The 22,270-nt window shown below is 43.6% G+C and overlaps 3 protein-coding genes across 4 annotated transcripts; 2 read left to right on the top strand and 1 right to left on the bottom strand.

The window, feature by feature from the left end:
- The first annotated feature begins 3,356 nt into the window (after positions 1–3,356).
- susd3 (sushi domain containing 3) lies at positions 3,357–8,076 on the top strand. 2 transcript variants are annotated; one of them, XM_079179055.1, is made up of 5 exons: positions 3,357–3,768; positions 5,205–5,399; positions 6,155–6,302; positions 6,739–6,906; positions 6,996–8,076. In XM_079179055.1, the coding sequence occupies exons 1-5, from the start codon at positions 3,693–3,695 to the stop codon at positions 7,333–7,335; spliced, it is 927 nt and encodes a 308-aa protein (XP_079035181.1). In that variant the 5' UTR covers positions 3,357–3,692; the 3' UTR covers positions 7,336–8,076. The 2 variants fall into 2 exon arrangements, with proteins under 2 accessions (XP_079035181.1, XP_079035180.1); XM_079179054.1 differs by having other exon boundaries at positions 3,357–3,777.
- Positions 8,077–8,284: 208 nt separating this feature from the next.
- LOC306701561 (caspase recruitment domain-containing protein 19-like) lies at positions 8,285–14,865 on the top strand. The gene is made up of 6 exons (XM_079166907.1): positions 8,285–8,363; positions 10,161–10,303; positions 10,461–10,617; positions 11,970–12,038; positions 13,993–14,058; positions 14,204–14,865. Exons 1-6 carry the CDS (start codon positions 8,357–8,359, stop codon positions 14,317–14,319), a joined length of 558 nt encoding a protein of 185 aa, XP_079023033.1. The 5' UTR covers positions 8,285–8,356; the 3' UTR covers positions 14,320–14,865.
- A 2,652-nt stretch (positions 14,866–17,517) lies between these two features.
- On the bottom strand, positions 17,518–20,718 carry LOC306707859 (ninjurin-1; the record flags this gene model as incomplete). Its single annotated transcript, XM_079175499.1, has 2 exons — positions 17,518–17,660; positions 20,526–20,718. The coding sequence occupies 2 exons, from the start codon at positions 20,716–20,718 to the stop codon at positions 17,518–17,520; spliced, it is 336 nt and encodes a 111-aa protein (XP_079031625.1).
- Between the last annotated feature and the right edge of the window lie 1,552 nt (positions 20,719–22,270).

Below are 22,270 nucleotides of genomic sequence, written 5' to 3'. Positions count from 1 at the left end.
AGAGATGCTGTGCATCTGTAACCCATGCCTTGCAAGCTGTGCACGTCTGTGGCAAAGAAATGCTTGATCAACTCAATTTCCTCCTAAAGTCTCATTCTTCTTACCTGCCACCCGTTTCCCATCTCCTCTCTCTTCCATTCTCCGCTCTCTCCCAGCGAGTGTGTGGAGGGGCAGATTTATGGAGCGGCCCGCTCGCTGGCGGCCACAATCCAGTCTGAGCGAGTGATTTGTTCAGAGATTACAGACACAGGAAACAGAGAAGGGAGTCTTAATGATGTTATGGACAGATCACCAGGTGTGTGTGTGTGTGTGTGTGTGTGTGTGTGTGTGTGTGTGTGTGTGTGTGAGAGAGAGAGAGAGAGATAAAGATAAAGATAATGTGGGTGTCATTTTGTCTGCACTTTAGTTAACAAGGGTTTTCAAACATGTATTTCTCAGCAGTACAGAGACAGTCCATCCTTAATAGAGCGCTGCAGGGAAGTATTTCTGGAGGCAGTCATTTAGCATCCAAACGGGTCTAACTTCCAGCTCGCTAAATACCGATGCCTGGTCAGTGCCCCTCTGCGTCTGACACCGACTTTCTGTGAAGACGGAAGTTTATTGACGCTCAGGACCAATTTGAGGAGTTGGGAGAGAGAATGTGTTGGAGCATCGCACTGGTTGCAACAAAACAACAAAAAGCCAATGGGATTTTGTTTTCATTGGCTTTTGGATCTGGAACGTTTATGATACCTACACGTTTAGTTCAACAAGATAATCTTCACAAATGAATAGTATGAGCGAGAGTACACACAACGAAGCTGTAAAGGCAGACGGCGCGATGACGTGTAGGCGTCTCATTAAGGCACTCGTTAGCAACCGACTTTTTTTAAGACACGTTAAAAACCATTAAAAAAAAAAGCATTGACTTTGAGACGAGGGAAACCAGAAGTTTAAAAAAAGCTAACTCATTTCAAGGTTGGACTCATTACTGCAACACCTTATGAGACTCTGGCATTAACATTAAATGGCTTCTGGGAAATATTTCACTTTATTTGAAAGAATGAAAAACTTCAGTTGGAAATAAGAGCTCGGTTTGCAGGTTTATAATGACTCACTTATAAAAGTGACACGCTCAACAATCTTTAGCCCCCTCTGTAGAATAAACCTTTGAACAAAATAATTGCCTCATGGGTGGTGCATCAACATCTCACTGTTTGTTTTATCACTTTAGGAACTAACTAACCAAGGGCACTTCAGAGAGATCACCTTCAGTCTCCTCCACCCAGACCTCCAGCCATATGTGGCCTGGTTGGAGCAGCACGTTGTTGACGGGGCCCGCTGGCAGAGTGCGATGGGGGCCCCCTTCCTGCTCTACCTAATTACCTGTGTGATGGAGCGGTCCCCCCCCCCCCCCCCCCCCCCCACCCGGCAGAGCCACCGTGTCACACTGTGTCAGGGGCAGCGCGGACACGTGGAAGCTGACCGCTCTCTCTCCTTTCCTCTGCCTCTCCTCTCAGATCAGGCTAATAATAAAGCATCTTCTATTTGTTCACGTGAATCTCACGTCGCCTATTTCTGCTTTTCTCTTATCTTTGTTTGCAGGGCCTCTTAGTGTTCACCTCTCGGTCAGCTTCTAAACAACACTCTCAATAAGATCTTCATCCCTTTTCAATACAGTAAAAGAGGCATTATTGACCGTCCCGGGGCTTCAATAGCAAACCTCCTGGTTGCACAGACTTCAGAGCACACGGGAGAATAAAGGGGAGAAGGCACTCGGAGTCCAAACTGTACCCGCTGAGACTGTATACGCCAGAACACATTAACTGTTGCTGTAGCAACCGTCTCGCAAATTTAGAGGAGAAAACTCAAAACACTTTAAGCAGACCAATTCCTCAAAATGTCCTTGTCCACTGGGTGTCTTCCTCTATCTTCTTCCTCCTCTAAACATATTCTCGAGAACTGAATTAGTAGAACAGAACGTGGCGTTACTGAGCACACTCGGCAGAGGATTTAACAACAAGTTGATTTAAGGGATCTGGTTTGCATTCATAAACATCTGGGATCACTGGGAGCTGAACTCCAGCCTTGAACTTTTAGCGTTGAACGTTTAGGAGACTTGTTTTAATGCCTAACATCATGATGAAGAGTTCAGTGGAAACAAGTATAACGTTTGTCGGTGCAGGCAACCAGAACACATCTGCTTCCTGTCTTGTCGAGTCTAGATAAATGTATCCTAAAGAACAATTGCTCCTCTATAACAGAAAGCACAATCAGTATTTTTTTAACACAACTCTTGAACGCATGAACATCCTTCAGTCCCAAGTACGAGCACCTTTACTCAGCGATGCTAATCTATTCATGAATGATGAGGCCAACTGCTGTCTGAACAGCGGCTCCCTGTTTGAGGTGCTGTGTGGGAGTTTGCTCAGGTGAACGGGGCTGCACCTGTGGAGAGGCACTTATCACCCACAGCAGAAACAGCCTCGTGCCCCAAGAATCCTCAATGACATTAGACCGGCCGACGTGCTGCTTTCAGATGAGAATGCAAAGTGGAAACAGGAGCGTTGGAGTTTTTATGCTCTTTGTTTGTGTTGGTGTTCTGTTATGTTTCCATGTGTGTAAGAAAATAGAGCAGGTATTTCTTTCCCTCATTGATTCATTTATGTATCATCATTACCCAGTAGAGCAACCAGCCGTGGTTACTCATTCTATGAAGAGACATGTCAGGAAACCAGAGCAGGGAAACAGTTTCGTGATTCATATCTTTTACAGCACCGGTTATCACCTTCACCGCAAGCCTAAACCCAACTGTGACACAGTGAGACACAGACAGAGAAGTGAAAAAAGGACATGAGGTATGGTTACATATAGAAGTGTGGTTACGTACTGGGAAGAAGCACTTTTGACATTGTACAGTCAAATGTCTTCCAAGAACCGCTCATTTTACTTAAATGTGTCTCTCCCTCTAACACCTCTTAAAAAAAAACCCAATTCAAATAAGCATCCTGTATCACCTGCTTTGAAGCTGTACAGTACAGTGATGATGCACATGCTGCACCAGATCTCTTTGATTTGGAACTCAACACACTCAAACATTAACTGAAGAAATGTGCACATTGGAGTAAGCGTTATCTCTTAAAGATGAACTTTAAATCATTGCTTAAGTGTGTGTTTTTGTATCATCACATGCTCAGTCCTGTCTGAAGCACCACATCCTGATTCAAATGCGACATCCTGCCCACAGAGAGTGTTTTTTTTTGTTGTGCTGTAGTTACTCGTCAGTGTCCTCCTGCTCGCACTGCGCAGCTCTGCTATGCAACTTGACCTGACCTGCTGTAATCCACAAAGTCATTTTTATCTTTGGCCGACAGGGTCTCGACCGATCACTTCGCCTCTCTTCGTCCTCTCGTGCGCTCGGCCGCCACAGCGCGCTGTCCGAACCGGGGAATTAGAGCACGTTCATGCTGCGGTGAGAGAGAGAAAATAATAATCACTGTGGGAGGACTCTGTGGATGAGAAGCTGCATGTTCACTGGAAGGTAGATAGGCGAATAGAATCGCGCGGAGAAGCTCACGCACGACTCCAGCTACACGGAATCCCCGACTTGTTTACCCTGCACCGGGCACGGAGGAGCACCGTTGCGCAGTCTTTACGCACAACCAAAGAGCCGACCAGGGGATACAGAGGGAGGCCGTCTGTCTGTCACCACCATGTCAGCGGCAACAGCTTCCATGGCAGATGTTTCCGGGACTGTTTTTACAAACAAAGATGACAGCCGTGACCGGAGTAAGTCAGGTAAAGAAATAACGAACCAAATGGTGTCGAGTTGAAGCGCGTAGGAATGTGTGTGGGACGGAGGATTGTTTGAGGCACTTTGCTCTTAGTCCAGTTCTATAAATAACACAAAGGATTTTACTCAATCATGTTTTGTGAGCGGATCATCTGCAAACTGTATAGAGATTTAAAGTGTGTAAAGCTTTATTTCCTCTTGTGTAATATCCCTTGAGGGACTTACAGTGACAGCAATTTCCCCGCAGTTGTTCTCGGGATTAATTATCAGGGTATATATCAGCTATAATGCAGTGTATTTTGCAGGCTTGTATCGTTTATTGTTTTAATGTGTATGTGATCATTTCCGAGAAACATAATCCGCATTAATAAATACACTTCACATCACACGATAAGGGCCATCTGGCGTTTTTGAATGAACATCAACTTCCTGCACACCTATCTTTCAGATTTATTTATTTATTTATTCATAAATTCATAAATTCATTCATTTATCTATGTATTGAAGTGGAAGTGGAAGGACCTATCACTGGTGTCCTTAACATCTTTTGCTGTGATTTGACGCCCCTTGTGGTGATCAAAGTGCAGCACAGGTTTTTTCTCCTCACATCCTTGGAGGTTTTTCCTTCATTTAAAAGTCACAAAAGAGGAACAATCCAAAAATCTCTCATGTGCATTGTTGTTGTTTTTCAGTAAAAGCCAGAAGCAGATTTTTCTCCCAGTTTTTCTCTGGTTTGGACTAATCCTGGGCCTGATCACATTATCCTTCCCGGCCCTGTTGGAAATCACCGACATGATGTCATGGTGTTTATTTGAATTCCAGCAGCTTGTGTCATGATGAAGTGATGCTCCCATGTTGTAGGTTTTTCCCGCCAGACGTGATGACACAGAGAGAAACCTCCCCTCCTGTAATATACTGAGTGCTGTGCTGTATGATAGCCGGTTGTTTAGCATGGCTCCAGATTGTTTAACGATTTATCACATTTACTGCTTCGATACTGTTAGAGTTCGATGCAGCAAAGCAGCTGTTACAGGAGGTGGGGTGGGGAGGCAGTGTTTTGTCATGCATCATTTTGCCGCCCTGCAGGGGTTCAGTGCTGATAGCTCATCCCACACTGAATCTCTTCTGTAGAGCTCCATTCTTCGTTGTTGTTCTCTGTTCACCCTGAACTCTTCTTGTGCTGCTTTTCAATCCTGATCGTCTCTGTAAAAAAACTAATTTTCTTTTGGAGATATATGAATTATACATGTGTTCAAACTTTGGCTGAACTTTTGATGATTAGCGAGCATCTTAACATCTGCAACACAGCCACTGTTTATTCATGCACACAGTCCGATTCATCGCCGGCTGACCTGTCGTCTCTCTCTCTCTCTCTCTCTCTCTCTCTCTCTCTCTCTCTCTCTCTCTCTCTCTCTCTCTCTCTCTCTCTCAGGTCAGACCCAGGCTCAGTGCACACCTAGGCCCCTGCCAGCCCTGGGCACCCAGAGGATCATCCAGGGCAATGGCACCACCGTGGGCACAGTCATTTCCCTGCAGTGCCCGGCCAAACACAAGCTGGTGGGAAGGGAGCTGATGTGTGTCATGGACACCAACAGCCCCCACTGGGTGGGGGATACCTACTGTAAACGTGAGTAGCAACAAATCCCTTTTGTTGTCAATACAGTAAAAACAAAAGGCTCTTATACACACACTTTATAAATGAAATGTGTGCGGGCAGATTAAATGTTCCAAAAGCTTTTACTGGGGGAATTGCAGTGGCTGCAAAAACTTCCCCCTGAGCTGTCTGTCCGCTCATTATTCTGAAGAGATGGGCTATAATATACTAAACATTATGTGATGGGCAGTAGTTGATATGGGCAATGTTACGCGAAGACACTTAAGGTAGGATTCAACTTGTGATAATTTATTCTTCTGAATTATGTGAGGACACATTCGAGCGAAAATTATTTCTCGCTTGGGGATGAAACTCATTAAAGGAGAATATTAATGCAAATGGGGGTAGAGAGGAATCATTTCTAGCAGGTGCAGAGTTAGCCGCTCTTTTGAAGAGCGAGTGGGAAAAGTGAGCGCAAGAGCCTAATTATGTTTCAGGATCAATCATCATGGGAGAGAAGGCGCTGTCTGGTGTGAGACTGAAAGAAATAAAAAAACGGAATTTATGTTTTGTTTCCCCTTCCGTTTATATATATATATATATATATATATACTGTATATAGCAGCCTGTGACTTATGTCTGTAAAGCCTAAGGTGGCAGAGTCTGATAAGGAATTGCTGTACATAGATTTTGCAGCGTGGTAAATTTAGCTGTCAAATAAATGTGTTGTATGGCAAGGAAGTAAAATCGATGGATCAGTCAACTGTCTTCTTCTTCTCTCACTCCAGCTGTGTCTCCCTTTGACGACCATGGTTTCCGCGTGGCTGTGCTGGCGTCCATCGTAAGCTTGGCCGTAATCTTCTTCATGTCCGTGGCCTTCATCACCTGCTGTTTGCTCGACTGCGTGAAAGAGGACAAAAGGAAAAACCATGAGAGGTGACTTCAAAGTACCAATACCACAACGTACAAATACTCTGTTGCAAGTAAAAGTCCTTCCCTTAAAATCATTAGAGGTGCCCTGTGGAGAAACAAATGTTGTGTTTACAGTCACTGATACTCACCAAGATGCATTTTGAGCACATTAAAGTACATACGTATTACCAGGAAAATGCAGTGAAAGTAAAGTAAAGAAAGTAATAACTTAAAGCTGTTAGTTTCCCTATGAAATGGAGTGAAGTATTAAGTACCATAAAATGGAAATACTCAAGTCAAGCACAAATACTTCATAGTTTTTTATTTACTTGAGTTAATGTACTTACTTTCCATCACTTGAAGCAAAGAATGAAGAAGAACAAAGACGAGAGTCAGATTCCTGCGATGCATTTACAAAGTGAAACACTGACGTGCAGATTTAAATATATATTTTAAACAGGGAGTCAGAAATGTGGCAGTGGGAGGAGCAGGCCCAGCATCAGGGGGACAGCAGGTCTCGCTACAGCCATAAAGGCAGGAACAACAACAACAACACCACCCAGGACAAAGTGCAGTCCCTGTGGGACACCGGGACCCCGGACATGTGTGACAACATGCGAGCCTGCAGGTGAGATGTGGGCTGACTTTTGCCTAAACTGTCAAAAAAGGGGGGTGTGAATAAGACAAAAAACAAACTTCCTGTCTTAACCTCCACAGATGTCATCAGCAGTACGCGTATGGTCCTGCCTGCACATATGGCCCCACTCCTCCGCTTTCTACTCTCCCCGGCTATGACTACGACCAGCCTCTCTTACCCAGAGGCCCAGGAGCTGCACAGATCTCTGGTCCGCCCGAATACAACGGACCTCCTCGGCCCCGTCAAACTACGAACCCAGACCCGGTCCAGGTCTCGGCAGCGGGGCCCGGGTTGGCGCGGCAGTATGGGGGACAGCAGAGCGGCTTGTCGGGAAGGATCCCATCAACCACAGCTGATGAGTCCGGCGCGAGGAATGTGAAGCCCGCCAAAGAATTTTCTTTTCGGATTATATCAGTGTGAGGACACATTACACAGGAGGCGAAAAAACATCAGTCAAGAACTTGTTTACTGACCAAAGATGTCGGTCTGTACGTTGAGGACTACGGGAAGAAGTAACAGAGCATTCCTGATGTGGAAATGATCAAATCTGCGGCTCTGCACAGTGTGAAGGCTCTACAGACATACTGATGAGACAGATTTATGTGCCTTTTGTAAACTGTAATGGCACACTGCCCTCTGTCTGAAAAGGGGAGCCATTGCACTTTCAGTACACCGGCCTTGTTAGATGATACTCCCTGTACATAGAAGGTCCAGGGACCTCCATGCCCTCAGTTGAGCTCTTCAGAAACCCATGAAATGGTTGTGTTTTGTTTAAAGTTAACGATTAAAGTGTTTAATGGGACGCACGTTGTTAGCAGTTGAGGAAGTCGTCTGAGAAACTCAGTTCTCAGTGCTGGAAAGTCCACTTTGTTGGTTGAGGGGAGCAGCTGGAAAGCACCAGCCGGTAGTATGTAAATATCTTTTTTTTTTTTTAAAAGAATGTAAATAAATAAATAAAGACTCTGAAGGACCAATGCAAATGTTTGCAGCAAGTACAATGATATGTGACTGTATGTGTGACGATGTAGTGCACACACAGGCATTTCAAGTGACATGGTGGAGAAAATATTACTGACAAGATTGTTATCATTATATAATTATTATTATTATTATATACAAATAACAATAATGTCTAAGTCTAATAGAATAAAGGGGAATACAATAAAGTGATGATTGACACCTCTGCGGTTCCGTGTTTGCAACTGAAAGTGTATCTGCTGGTAATCGGCTCAGTCTACCGTCGCTGTCTGCGGATTGATAATCACCGCGTGGCCCTGAGGTCAGTCATGTGAGGTCAGTCATGTGGCTCCATGCGCAGCGGGGCGGCGCAGTGCGGCGCAGCGTGCTGATGTAACCGGACAGCAGCGACCGTCGCACCAGGGGGAGACCGGGAAGTTTCACCGGGAGGCTCTCGGTCGGAGGGAGCGTCTGTTTTGTCAGTATGACAGGTTTGTGAATCACGGGTAAGATGTTTTTGGCTCGTTTCGGATTAGAAATTAAAGGACTTCCGCCTCCAAGCGATCGCTGACCCCCCGCTGGGCTGTGTGGGTGCGCCACTTGTTGCATGGAAGTTGTAAGTTTAGCGTGTTGCAGCAACGTGTCATCAAATTGTGACGAAGTGTTACTGCTATATTCTGTCCAGATAGCCACTGTTATATAAATAAATATGAGCAGTTAGACAGACAGGTCGATTTACATGATGTAATTTAACATGCATGATGAAGCTCCTCCATCAATCACATCCAAATCTGAAATATTTCTCTTAAATCTGACATGAGGATGAGACGGTTTCATTTAGTCTCGTTTGTTTGTAGCAGGAATCAGGATTTTCTTCCTCACATGTTGAAAGATTTGCCAGAATAAAGAAAAAGTAAAGCTATACCTTAAAGTTTAACTTAATGATGAATGTTAAAACGGCTTAATTTGTTTGCTGCATCTCTACTAAGGTCAGTGTAATGTGGAAATTCTTCACAAGTCTTAATGACGGATGTCCAACACAGAACATGCAAAGATCAACGATGCCCTCAAGTAAACCCCTCACCAAGACGTATTAAGGGACACTTATTAGGAGATTGGCTTCCACCTTTTTTGTTGTACAGTCTTCCTTCACACCTCAATGCTGAAGACCTAATGATCTGGGGACGACAGCAACAGTGAGTTTGTGGGATTTGGTGGCGAAACCAGGGTCTGTATCCTTCAAAGACGTTTACAAAATGCATCCTTTATACCTTTAACCGCCATCAAAGAACATGGGCTTCACCAAACATGGTGTTTACTACATGTTGTTCATACCGGTGCCAATTTTACAGCCCCTGCATTCACCTTTCTAAACAGGAGAATAAACCTCTTAGTCATTTATTTTCAGAACAGGACTGATGCCAAGACCAGCTTACTAAGAAACTACTTAGGTTAAGGCTAGACATAAAATCTGCAGGCCGTAAGTAAGATTTTTGTAGCATGCTCTAATTTTACAGGGTGAGAGCCACAGTCTGTATAAAAGAAGTGGACGTAGTCAACATGATGTTAACTATTGGTTTGTAGACTGTGGATTTGTAGCTAAACGACAACCTCCGGTTCTGAAAAGTAAAGCCAATGTAGAAGTACATTAAACCTGCATTCTCTCTAATGTCCACCAGGGGGCGACTCCTCTGGTTGTATAGAAGTCTATGAGAAAATGACTCTGCTTCTCTCTTGATTTATTACCTCAGTAAACATTGTAAACATGAGTTTATGGTCTCAATCTCTAGTTTCAAGTGTTCTTTAATACAGCATGATGTTCATTTAATAAATTATGGTCCATTTAGAGTCAAATAGATCATAAAGTAGGGTATGCTTTAGGGCGGGGCTACACAGTGATTGACAGGTTGATACCACAGTGTTGTCCGGTCGAGGAGTTGTCCGTGTTCTCCTCCTACAACTTTAACCCTTTCGCAGTGCATTTTCACTTCATGAAAGTTAATTGTAACATTAGGTTTGCCTGTTGTATTCAGTGTTCGGATGTATTTATCTCTCCACCCTTTCGCGTCCACTTCTGGTTGCAAAAAACAAGATGGCGACGGCTAAAAATGCAGAAAGCAAGGCTTCAAAACCGTACTCCACAAACCAATGGGTGAAGTCAGGACGGAAACTGTTTCTGATGCCTTCATGAACATAAATTAAAGTGTATCTGTCAGAGAGCATTTTATTTAATACCGCCTCCTGCTCATCTCTTCTTTAATGTTGTCATTTCTATCGATCTTGACTAGACATTGACAATTACGAGCAGCTCCAGAGAGACGCCCAGTTCCTTTGCTCAGATCCGAGGATGGACACTGAACTGGTTGACAGACTGGTGCTGCAGCTGAACAGGATCTACCCCCAGATACTCAGCGACAAGGAAGCCCACAGGGTCACTGCAGATAACATTTAACATCTCATATTTTCTCGTTTTTCTCATCACAGTGGCTTTAGACTTGAATCTGCTGATCTGAAATTGATCCTGAAATAGAAGAAGAGTGTTTCAGGTGTGTTCACAGTGATTTAATTCAGCATGTGTCTCCCTGCAGTTCAGGGACCTGAGCGTGCCCACCAAGGTGAGGTTAGCTGAGCTGTTGACGTACCTGCGTGGGAATGGCGAGGAGGCGTGTCATGAATTCTACAGAGGACTTCACATCCTCGCTGAGAACGTCTACGCCAGCCTTCCATCCAGAGTTATACAAAGAGGTACAGGCCTGTTTTCATTCCAAACGGTGTCAAATATCTACGCTTTGTCCACGCCCCTCGGCGTCTGATACCAACAAACCCTTTAGGGTCTGTATAAAGCGCGCCGGGCTTTCAGGTCACTGTAATGTAAACCCATCTGCAGCATTATTAGACACTCAGAGAAAATGCTCCATTAGTGTTGTGATGTATACAAACACACAAGGAGGGAGGGTCAAACAAAAACGTTCAACCAGGAGACCTGATTTGATTTGATTTGAAGTTACATTAGTGATGGTTGTGACGCCTTTTCTGTACTGATATTAAATTGTATTAGTTTGACTTAGTTTACATTTTACTTAGTTAACATCGCTATATTAAAGGTGCGGTGTGTAGGATTTGCCGGCGTCTAGGTTGCAGATTGTAACCAACTGTAACTTCTCCAGTGTGCCAAGCGTGTAGGAGAACTACGGTGGCCTATACGCCAAAATGTGGAACGCAAAAGGCCCAATCTAGAGCCAATATTTAGTTTGTCCGTTTGAGGCGACTGTAGAAATATTGGCATCTTACTCCGCTCTGTATGTAGACGGAAACATCTCATTTTAAGGTAACGAAAGCACAACAATTCTTACATTCAGGTGTTTATACAGTAAAGAAAACAAACTTATTCCTATTTTATTCCATTTCTACCAATAGATCCCCCTAAATGATACTCATCTGTTTGAATTCACAAGTGGGTTAGCCCACCAGTGGGGAGCAAAGGAGTCTGCCAAAGTGCCAGTATGGGAAGAGTTGGAATGAGACCCTCCCTTCTCAAACATGTCCCTCACACCTGAATGTGTTTTTAAGAGGCAGTGATGTCTTGCAGTAGTTTAGTGGGGATATAACATTACATTTACAGGAGAGTCACAGACCACCGTGACAATATAAAATAGGTCTAAAACGTAAGTGTTAATCTACGCAGCATGTTCATGTGCCAGTGTTCAAACGCGCGATCTTCTGGGATTCAGATTCTGTTCATCCTTTTCTGAAATTCCTGTGCATAATATTATTAAAGTTAATTACGCTGACTCATCCTCTCTTTTTACACTAATTGTAATGTCATATTAGACCGTTTAGGTGCAACATGTGTTTTAAAGTGAGATGGTTTGGCACGTCTCACTAGCAACGGCCCCGGTTGTCCCATGATGGCGGATCCCCTGCTGTGTAATTGCCCTGTCTGGCCTTTTTGTAGGCTTATTCTATATCCTATCCAAGACTCACAAGGAAGCCAATGTGCTGTCTGGACTGCACTCCAAGGCGTGGATGTGACATTACACAGGCTGGTATTTAAAGTGCGGGGTTTACCCGTTAACCGTCTTTGCTCTCTGTTCTAGAAGTGGCCGATCCAAAATGGACGAACACTGTGGCAATCCACCCGCAGCGATACGTGCTGAACGACAGAGGTACATTTAATCCACACAGTGTAGTAGATGTGCATGTATAGTTTACATGACTGTCAACAACATAAAGTATTTTATATTAACCTCATGTAGAGATGAAGTTGTAAGCAGGAACTAATATGAAAACACTTCCTCTCTGGTGCATTCAACAAAGCATTGTGTCCATGATTGATTTTAAAGACACTTGACTGACAGTCAGTTTCTTTAAGTTATAAGTGAATAGAGTAAAATATTGAACTGATAGTTATCTCCATGAAACTTCCCCAATTGATTACTTACAATAAAGCAATTTTTTTTTTGTATTGTAAGCTTTCTGAAATGTAATTTTAAAATATGCAAATTAGGCATGCTCTTATCAAATATGTGCTGGTTTGCATACATTTCCAGAACAGAACTCTGAACGTTGGATAAAGCCAGGTTCAAACTTCTTGTTTCATTTTGTTGACATATTTGGGTCAAAGGTTTCCACCGAGGGAATTTTGGATATCTCTTTGTACCACTCAACAAATCAGACCATGCTGCTTCTAAAAGATCCCTTTCGCCATGTTTTAGGAATAACATGTTGTATAAATCAGAATATAGACAGCAAGGAAACTGGACTGTTTGGTGTATGTAAGAGCTGCTGAAGTGGAGATTTCTGGATCAGAGTCTGAGAAAAACTAATTTAGAGAAAACGGCCTTTAAAGAGATCTAAAGTTAAATTTTGAAGGTGAATAGGGTAAAGAAAATGTATCTAACAGATATCACCATGAAACTTCCCCAGTTGATTACTGACATTATGACAAATATGTTTTGCATTACAAGTTTTCTAAAAAAGTTATGTTTGAAATATGCAAATGAGGCATTATCTAATACTAACTTTTGATGAATTTAGGAGAAATCTACAGACGCAAATATACAAAGTAGTAAAATAAACACCGTAATGTGTGTTTTGGATGTTTCGTTTTCACTAGTATGAAAGAAGACATGAAGCAAAAACTCAAAATTGATCAGTGCATAAAAACAATGTTTTTCACTGAGGTGTCTCGTCTTAGCAGACAGTCAACAACCCTCGTGAATATATTGCCCTTGAATAACCGCTTATGTTATTTCATGTCCTTTTTAAAAGTCATTGGGCATTGTGCTGGATTACCTGTTCAACGAAGGTGTCTAGTCTTTACAAATTGACTTTTAATCCCATACTGGCATCAACTGAGACCTTTGGCTGCCTGGCTAGTAGGAAGTCATTCTCAAAAACGTTGTGAAATTGTGTGCGGACGTGTGATGCAATAATGATTTGTAGTTAATGAGCTGGAAAGCTTTTACTCTGTACTCTGCAGTTGTAGAAGTGTAATTTGGCAGCATGACTACTCGGGTGTTTTCTTTTTCAATGTGGTGGTCTTACAGTTTGTGTGCCTCTGGACCCCTCGCCGATCCCCACATAAGCCCCTTAAGCCCAACTAAGCTTTGTTCTTCCACAAACATAGTTGTCTGCTGAACCCTTTTGACCCCGAGCATCAGAATGTGGGCCCTGCTGCTCCCGCACCGCCTCGCCATTCATCATCCCATTACATCCAGCGCTCTGGCTTTATGGGTCAGTTTACGCTCGTGCGTAAACCCGAACGGCTTCCTCTGTCCTGCATTCCTTTGAACAGTCAGAGGCTCATCCGCGGGGGTCAAAGGTGTGCCAGCGGGGAAATGGGTTCATCGATGGGGACTCCCGATCACAAGTCATGCACATCACTCCTTGTTCAGACTGTGAACAACAAGACATCTGTCTTTTCACAGAGCGGCTTCGGACTCTTGACTCTCTCCATATGTTAGTGTACATTTCAGTTTGTTTTTATTTATTTAAGTTCAGATCATTCATTCGGAAGACCAACCCACTATGCACATTTAGCATGCTGATCGGATATTCATGTTTCTAGGCGTCATTGGTCACCGATGAGAACTTTCTCTCTTCTCTTTCCTCCTGCAGGATCGGGGTTCTTCCTGAGCTGTTTCAGTTTCGCGGTTGGTGTTGCAATGCTCTACTATTACGGAGGTAAGTCGCTCAGAAAGAGGGAGAAGTATTGTACAAAAGCATCCAACCCTAACTCTTTTATTTCATATTTAAAACACTCTGTTTTGTGTTTATCATTCATAAACCACTCCTTCAAACCCTTTGTTGGCACTCTTTCTGCCCACAGAGGGTGAGACATTGAGAGGCACCGGTCCGTTTCTTCACGGCTCTGCGGTGGGATTTAGCAAAGGCGCTAAAGATGTTTTCATTTCCTACGCTGAGGATGGAAAGCAGAAGAAATGAGGCCGTTAAGATGCCGAAATGCTTGAGAAGCAGCCCTGTGAGAAGAGCGAGCCGTGAAATGTGCCACTTTGCTGTGCCAAACTCATTTACACAGAGCCAGAAGTCGCACGCATTTGTAAGCAATAACCGATTAACATTTCCAACAGCTGACGTCTCTTTACATGAAAAAAAGAAATGAGTGAGTCTTTGCTGGATTTATTGTCAGTACAGAACAATAATAATTCCAATCATATTTTCAGATAAAATGAAGCGTGATATTAAGTGTAACTGAGTGTAACTGCACACCCACACAGCTGTTTTCAATCACTCTGGCTGATTAGACCTCTGCTCAGTCTGAGCCATGTTGGGAATTACATCATTAAAACATTATTTTGGAGAAATTATTAACAATAGTCGAAGGCGAGAGACAAATGTCTCTTTTGATCCTGTTTGAATTGTGCCATAAATTACACATATGTTAGTAAATTTAAAATATTTTGCTTGTAAAAAAGTCCTATTTTGTCATAAAACTGTTGAAGTATAAGACCGTGAAAATACGTAATTAGAAAGAGAACACACTCAAAACTCGCTGCAGTGCCAGCTGATAAAATGAATCTCTGAATAAAACATATACCATTTTACATTTGTGCATAGAACATAGCTAACTTACCTAGCAAGCTAGCACACCAAAGTAAAGGCCATGTTGGTGACGTACATCGTGCAAGCTGAAAGATGACGTTCACTGAGCGGTTTCACACAAAACAAAATACGACAAAACGCAACTTTCTTGACTTGCAAAATTATCTTTTAAATTTACAAAAATGATCTGTGTAATTCATGGCACAATTGAAACGATACCAAAAAAATATGTCTCTTGCCGTTGAGGACCGTAAATATCTTTCCTATAATTAGGTCCAACGGAGGTCAACAGGAAGGGGAGGGACTCCGCCTCTCAATATGAATGATAAGGGGGTAAATTGTCCCGCCTTAACAGACACAACTAAACCAACAGAATTGTGAAGGAGATGTCAATCAAGCACATGCTTGCGCACACACACACACAGGAGGTCTAATTAGGCATTGGACAGCGCTGTGCATGTTTACACATTCTGCAGCGCAGTGTCTCGTACACACAACACATATTTCCACCCGCTCACCCACTTTCAGTGCCTTCTAATACTGTGATAAAGAAACTGTTGAAGAATACACTGATTACACTATGATTCCACTATTATATATATATATATATATATATATATATATATATATATGTTTTGCTCAATTAAAGCACATGTTGACATCACCTGGAGTTGTATCTTATTTTTTTTAATCTCGTACGACAAAAAAATGATAAAGATGTACACAGAAATGTGTCCGTTAATTAGCATCAAATACAGAACAATTCACAGTAAGGAGCAGTGCAGTGATGTTCTAGGTTTGTGTCTGGCACTGAGAACAGGAGCTGGAGATGATGAAACATTTATCTCACGGATTGAACAGCATTAACAAATACACTAGAGGGCACTGCCGCCTCGTTCAGCGCACCAAAGTGGGGAAACGAGGATGATGGAAAATGTTCTGGTGTTCTCTAACAATGACAAACCGGAGCAACAGGCGGCCTTCATTAATTAATAATGACAACTAAATTGATTTAATTAATGAAGTCAACTTAATTAAATGCGACGTTACACGCTGCTAACCTCTGAAGGAAGACTTTTTCATTTCATACTCACTTGAAGCCCCTTCCGAGTATTTGTCATGATAATGGCCACCGCGAAGATGGTGTGTACAGGACGGCTGTGGAGGAGAGCTCAGGTGTCTGATCTCAGGAGATCCGCGGCACCGAGCGTCTTTCTTCTCTGCAAAGATTGAGCAACAGATGAGAGAGGGGAGTTGTGGGGGGGGGGTGCTACAGGGGGTTGGAATTGTCACCAGGGTGATTGTTCAGTTACTGGTATCCACATTCCCACGAAGGAGCTATTGATAGCCCTGCTGCTGATGATCACCAGCATCCTCTGATGTTGTGGACCCCCCCATAGTCCTGTTCAACTTCATGGAGCCAGCAGTGATAGGAGCCATAGGCATACATTATGTAGATCTATATATATATATATATATATATATATCAGTCCACAGATCTGCCCTGAGTGGAGCTGTGTGTGTCATCAATCTGGCTCTCGGCTCGTCTGGCTGTTTCCAGGGTTACCGATGATAGTTGTGGAGGAGGGAAAAGATTGTGACGTCGGGTTTGTCGTCTGAAAAGGTGCTTTGTCACACTCGCGTTGAACAGACACGACAGCATGATTGTTCTCCAGGTGTTTTAACGGAACGCCCGCGTTGAGAAACCGGCTCAAACTGCTTTTTGTGTTCTTGTGTCAAACCGCTGAAGTGTATTAAATGAGCATTTGCTCGGGGCTCTAATTGGGGTGTCGGTGACATCGCTGGAACACGGTCTAATTAAGGCTTCCATTTTAACAAGCGGTTCTGCCGGGGCCTGTATCCGTGTTGACTCTGACTCACCGGCTGCCGGTCCAGAGAGCCACAGACGCACTCCAGGTTGTGCTCAGAGCGCAGGAGAGTCGTGGCACAACCAAACCGTGCTGTCTGGAAAAGAACCCATGACATCTTGCGCGAACGTCATCGATGCAATTAAAAATTGAAGCCTGTCCTGCTGTCAGCATTTGTGTGCGTGTGTGTGTGTGTGTAGGTGTAGGTGTGCATTTGTGTCTGGCCGGTGCTTGGGGTCACTCTCGGGCAGCAAAGGAGGCAGACAGCGTGCGGTCACTTTTGTCTCCACTTTCCTGTTTGTCCACGAGGACCAACATGTTGCGTTGTTTGACGTAGCAGACCCCTTTGTCTCCCGTTCGCTGTTTTGTCTCGATGCAGGACAATGATCTTCTGGCAAATGAGCAGTTTTCGTGTGAGTTGTTTTTTTTCTCTGTTGGAAATTTCTCTGAGAGCCTGGAGAGGTCAGTGTGTTTGTAGGTCAGGTAGGGGAATGTGAGGGTCAGGTCAGGGGAGGAGGGGACCAAAAAAAACAAAACATGCTGACTACATAGATGTCTATAGGAGACAACTGCATAGTAAGGCAGGAGAGAAACTACCTTTGTATGGAGAGAGAGGGGAGCATAAAGAATACATGTGAGCAGCAGAAACAGAGAGAATACCTGTGTGTTAGTGTGTGTTAGTGTGTGTGTTTGTGTGTGTGTGTGTTCGCGGTCAGTCGCCACGGTTCGGCCTGTGGACTCCAAAGGCCGTGATGAAGACGTTGACCACCACAATGATAAAAACCAGGCTTGTGGCCAAGTTTTCCATCATGTTCAGCCTCCGCTGATTTTGTTCATCGTTCAGGTTCCAACGAACTGCAGACAAAACCAGGAAATACCTTAAAAATGACGCACACACACACACACACACACACACACACATTCACTGGGTGTGTAATCAAACATCAGCAGTCTACTTGAATCTGGGACTCGAGCCAAATCATTTTACACAGATTTTATATCAACAATAACTAATTTACTTAATTCTGGAAACTCACAAATTTCACAAATAATTCAAAATAGCTAACAAAATACGACGACATATTGTATAAAATACTGATGTTCTGTGTCGGCTCCTGGAGACGCGAGGCTCTTTTTAATAACTAAAAAATATACTTTGAATTGTTTTTCTTTCCTTCACGACTCTCACAATTCTATGGGAATTTAATAGGAACATGGTTTTTGATGAAATGTTGTAGATGTTTCGTAACTTCTGTCTGGGGTCCCAGAGACTCCAGCAGGGAAACCTAGTTAAATACGAGGGACTCATCTGCTCAGCAGAAGTCTATTTAGATTTGTGTTCTTGGAGTTTTATCACAGTTTGTTAAGGAAGGGTTCCCATTGTGATACTTGTGTTTTAACAAGGTCAGAAGAAAATAAAAACAAATTAAAGGACAAATTGGTTGATTGGGAAATGATTACTGCTATTTCTTTACATACCAATGGGCTCAGTGAGGCCGTAAACAATCTGTAGTGCTAATGTCAATAAAACACAATCAGCTCCATGTGCTTGTATGGGCACCATACCAAGACGGATATAACTTTCAGAAAAGTAGCGGGAAAGTATGTTATACATTAAAACATAATTATTTCTTGGTAGGACTAATATAGTCAAAATACTTGTTATTCTGTGATCGGCATCACTAATGCTGTGGACAAGCTGCTGATTCAGAGCACACATCAATAAACAAAGAACAATACAGGGAAGAGTGAGCTGATCGAGGGAAGCTTGTATTTCCTTTATATCCGCCTCATTGTGTGTGTGTGTGTGTGCTTTGTTAACACCATGATGCAAAAAAAACAAGTCATCCATGTTGTGAAAAGGACATAAAACGACAGCAACTCATAAAAGTTGTCGTCTTCATCATTGCGGTGGCGGAATGTTAAATGAAGGTAGATTTCAGGTAGATGTGTGTGTAGGAGGTTGTTTACAGCTTAGCTGTGACTCCACTGGCACATGTTGTCAGTGTGTGTGTGTGTGTGTGTGTGTGTGTGTGTGTGTGTGTGTGTGTGTGTGTGTGTGTGTGTGTGTGTGTGTGTGTGTGTGTGTAGAGGGGGGGATTAGCAAAGGTTAAATGGTGTAAGGACCCTTCTAGGCTGCGTGTGTGTCTGATCTGCCTGGGGTGGGGTAGCGTGTGGGGTCGGGGGGGGGTCGGTGGTATGTAGGCCGCTCACATCACGCACCGCCGGAGAGAGGGAGGAGCAGCGGGGTTCACAACGGTCAAAGAAAATGAAGGAAGAGCCGAGGAATGAAAAGAGTAATGAGAAAGAGATGCGTTTGATATTCTGGTGGAGACGGGGGGGGGGGGGGCAAGGGGGGTCAGGCGGCCATGAATGTGTGATGATGACTCTCACATGCTGAACCCTCGTTCTGACATCTTTCACAGCACAAACAACAACATGTGAAAATCTCATTTTACTGTCAATTATGAGTGATTATAATAATGATGATTAATCACGGCTTTTATGCTTTTTTGGTGAACTCAGAGCAAATTTACAAACTGGAAAATAATTAAGGCGAGACACCCGAAGCAAAAACATCCTTCTTCCATGCACTGGTCTTCATTTGTTTTACTTCTTTGTCTATTTGCGTCTGAAGATTTCTCCTTAATTCACCAAAAGTTAATGATAGATAATAACCTCATTTGCATATTTAAACGTTTCAGAAAACGTGTACTACAAAAAGTAATGGCCTTGAGGTGAGTAATCAACTGGGGAAGTTTCATGGTGATATCTATTAGTTCATTTTTTACCTTATTCACCTGTAGTGTCTTCAAAATGTCTGTCATCTTAAAAAATAAATCTTTAGGCCGTTTTCTCTAAATGACTTTTCTCAGACTCTGAGACAGAAATCTCCACTTCAGTAGATCTTACTTCCACCAAACATTCCAGTTTCATTCCTATCTTTGTTCTGGAGGTTCTAACAGAAGGGTTTGTTCATATATCATTCAAAGCTTGATTTATAGAACATTTTATTCCAAAAAAACATAGATAAAATGGATATTTAATGGCTGTTGACAGGATTTGCACTTGAGTAAATGTACTTAGTTACTTTCCACCGCTGCCAACAGTCGTATTTACTCATCCTGTTGGAGAGGAGGTGAGTCGGTGTGACCAGGCTAAAGTGCACTGACCTGCTGTTCAGTCGTAAAACGTACTGCAGTCTAACTGCTAAATCTCATCCTAACTCATCTTCTCATCTTGATGGAGCTGTTCTCCAAACGCCTGGATGTGGCTGTTAAATGCAGACATCCTCAAAATCTCTGGATTTGTGAATAGATGACCCTCTGGTGCTTTGTTTATTTATTTTGTCCTTTCTATTTACTCCCAAGACATGCATATGCATGAGCGCCGACACTTATTGACACATTTACAAGCACACACAGCGACGCGGTAACCTCCCTCCCTCCACTCCCCCCGGGTGCTGACGGCAGCATTAAAAAAAAAAAAACAACTCGTGAACTCTGACCTGGTGTCAGGTCCGGTTGCCATGGCTACAGCTGGAGACCAACTGGTAATGGGCTGTTTGTCAGCAGTCGGTGGACTTGACGTTGGGGAATCTCGCTGAGGGACAACACAAAGGGCTGAGTGAAGGTTGAGAGGTGTGAAGCAGAGAAAGACGCCCTCTGGGTTGTTGTTTTTTTTACCAAAAGGACTCGGGGCTCTTGTTTATTTTCTCACCTATGAAGATGAGCAGGACCCCGACCGCGACCTGCAGACACAGGGACATGCTGATTAGGGTGATGATGGGGGTGTAGAAGTTGAAGTTTGCCCCCTGCTCCAGCACAGCCTTTAGCTGGGAAGCGTTGGCCATCAGCAGAGCCACATCCAGCATGCTCTCGGCCGCACTCTTCTTATTGGCGTAGTGGTTCATGTTCAGAGGGGCCGGGCTGCTGGGCCCAGCATCTGGACGGGAGGCCTGGAAAGGGGGGAGTAAGAGAGAGAGAGAGAGAGAGAGAGAGATGATGTTTACGGCTTGGAGATGAATGCCTGAAAGTAGAAAGCCCTGAGATGAACAGAAAGCCGTGCTGCGTTTCGTTCCCCCCCAACAGCCCAACAAGGCAGCGTGTCGACGCGACTAAAGCGGTAATTTTCTGCTTCCTGTGCATTGATGGTGCATTCTGACCTAATTAGCACAACAAGCAGCCATTACATAAGAGTGGCCTTTGAAAACAGAGCCATTAGTACGGCAAAGAGAGACTGACACAGTGGCAACAGATCCATTACAAACACATGAACGAGTCGGCACGCTGTCTTGTTCTCCGAGCATGAGCTGCAGTGAAGCCCTCTGTATTTGTTGACTTTATCAAATGAAAGCAGTGTGTCTGACGTACTGGAGGCGGGCGATGCTGTGAGCCATCGGTCATTTCCTGCTCATATATCTCTGTCTGTCGGAGCAGGATGACAGATTGAGCTGTGCAACGGCACTGAGTAAAACCCAGAGCGGCTCTTTTTTTTTACAGCAGCAGTTTTCGTCGTTAATGCAGCTTTCATTTTATTAGTTCTGTATATTTGAGCACATAACAGAATGCATTTACTATATTACATATTCTATAGAGCAGGGGGTCAGGACGGAAGGAGGAGAGGGATTAGACTGAATCCCTCCTGTGAGTGATAAACGAAGTGATAACCAAACGCATTAAAGAAAAAAATCCAATCTTTGGCGTTGAATTCTATAACCTATTGGGTCCTACGTGGGTGATGGTTATGTAACAAGAGATCTGCTTGATTGTGTGTGTGTGTGTGTGTGTGTGTGTGTGTGTGTGTGTGTGTGTGTGTGTGTGTGTGTGTGTGTGTGTGTGTGTGTGTGTGTGCGTGTACTCCATCAAGAGAAAGACGTGAACTACTGGGCCGGCAGTTGCTGAATGAGAAATCACTCTCTTTTTAAAATGATGGAAGTACATCTTCCTTCGGAGCACCGCTGCTGAATGAACACCCACTCGGAGCTGCTGTTCAGCGACGCCCGTCTCACACCTGAGCACTGAAGAGGAAGATGAAGGTTCGGCCTCGTCAAGGCCTGAACCGCGCACACATCTCTGTCCAACATGAAGTAATCAGCAGCGCTGACAATCTCCTCCTCGACATTGAAGCCTTTTTTTTCTCACAACACACCCCCACCTGCAGCTGCAGGGAGCAGAGTTTGTCAGGGATTAACCAAAGCGCACACACACACACACACACACACACAGAAGAATAATGGCTCTTAGCTGGTTCTTTAAAAGGCTGTGTGGTTCCACAAAGAACCGTCACCCACTAGAGAACCATTTTATCTATTGGATGGTACATGTTTGTCATATGGTTCTTTGGGATATTAAATGGTTCTTAATTCATTTTTTAATTAGAGTTTTTTAAGTTCTCTAAAGAACCATAAATGGTGTCTCCAAAAAAATTGTTTTCCTGTTCTTTGAAGTTCCGTAAACATTTTT

The sequence above is a fragment of the Pholis gunnellus genome (assembly GCF_910591455.1).
Source record: "Pholis gunnellus genome assembly, chromosome: 2".
Classification (NCBI taxonomy): Eukaryota; Metazoa; Chordata; class Actinopteri; order Perciformes; family Pholidae; genus Pholis; species Pholis gunnellus.
The sequence above is the reverse complement of the archived record's forward strand: the minus strand, read 5'-3'. Positions and strand labels throughout refer to the sequence as shown.

Excerpts from the sequence above, each read along its gene's own strand:
- LOC306701561 (XM_079166907.1), top strand. Across the intron at positions 10,304-10,460 it reads GCGACAAGGAAGCCCACAGG|TTCAGGGACCTGAGCGTGCC; the intron begins GTCACTGCAGAT and ends GTCTCCCTGCAG. Across the intron at positions 14,059-14,203 it reads AATGCTCTACTATTACGGAG|AGGGTGAGACATTGAGAGGC; the intron begins GTAAGTCGCTCA and ends TTCTGCCCACAG.
- susd3 (XM_079179054.1), top strand. The coding sequence starts at position 3,693 with ATGTCAGCGGCAACAGCTTCCATGGCAGATGTTTCCGGGACTGTTTTT. Across the intron at positions 3,778-5,204 it reads CCGTGACCGGAGTAAGTCAG|GTCAGACCCAGGCTCAGTGC; the intron begins GTAAAGAAATAA and ends TCTCTCTCTCAG. Across the intron at positions 6,907-6,995 it reads GACAACATGCGAGCCTGCAG|ATGTCATCAGCAGTACGCGT; the intron begins GTGAGATGTGGG and ends TAACCTCCACAG.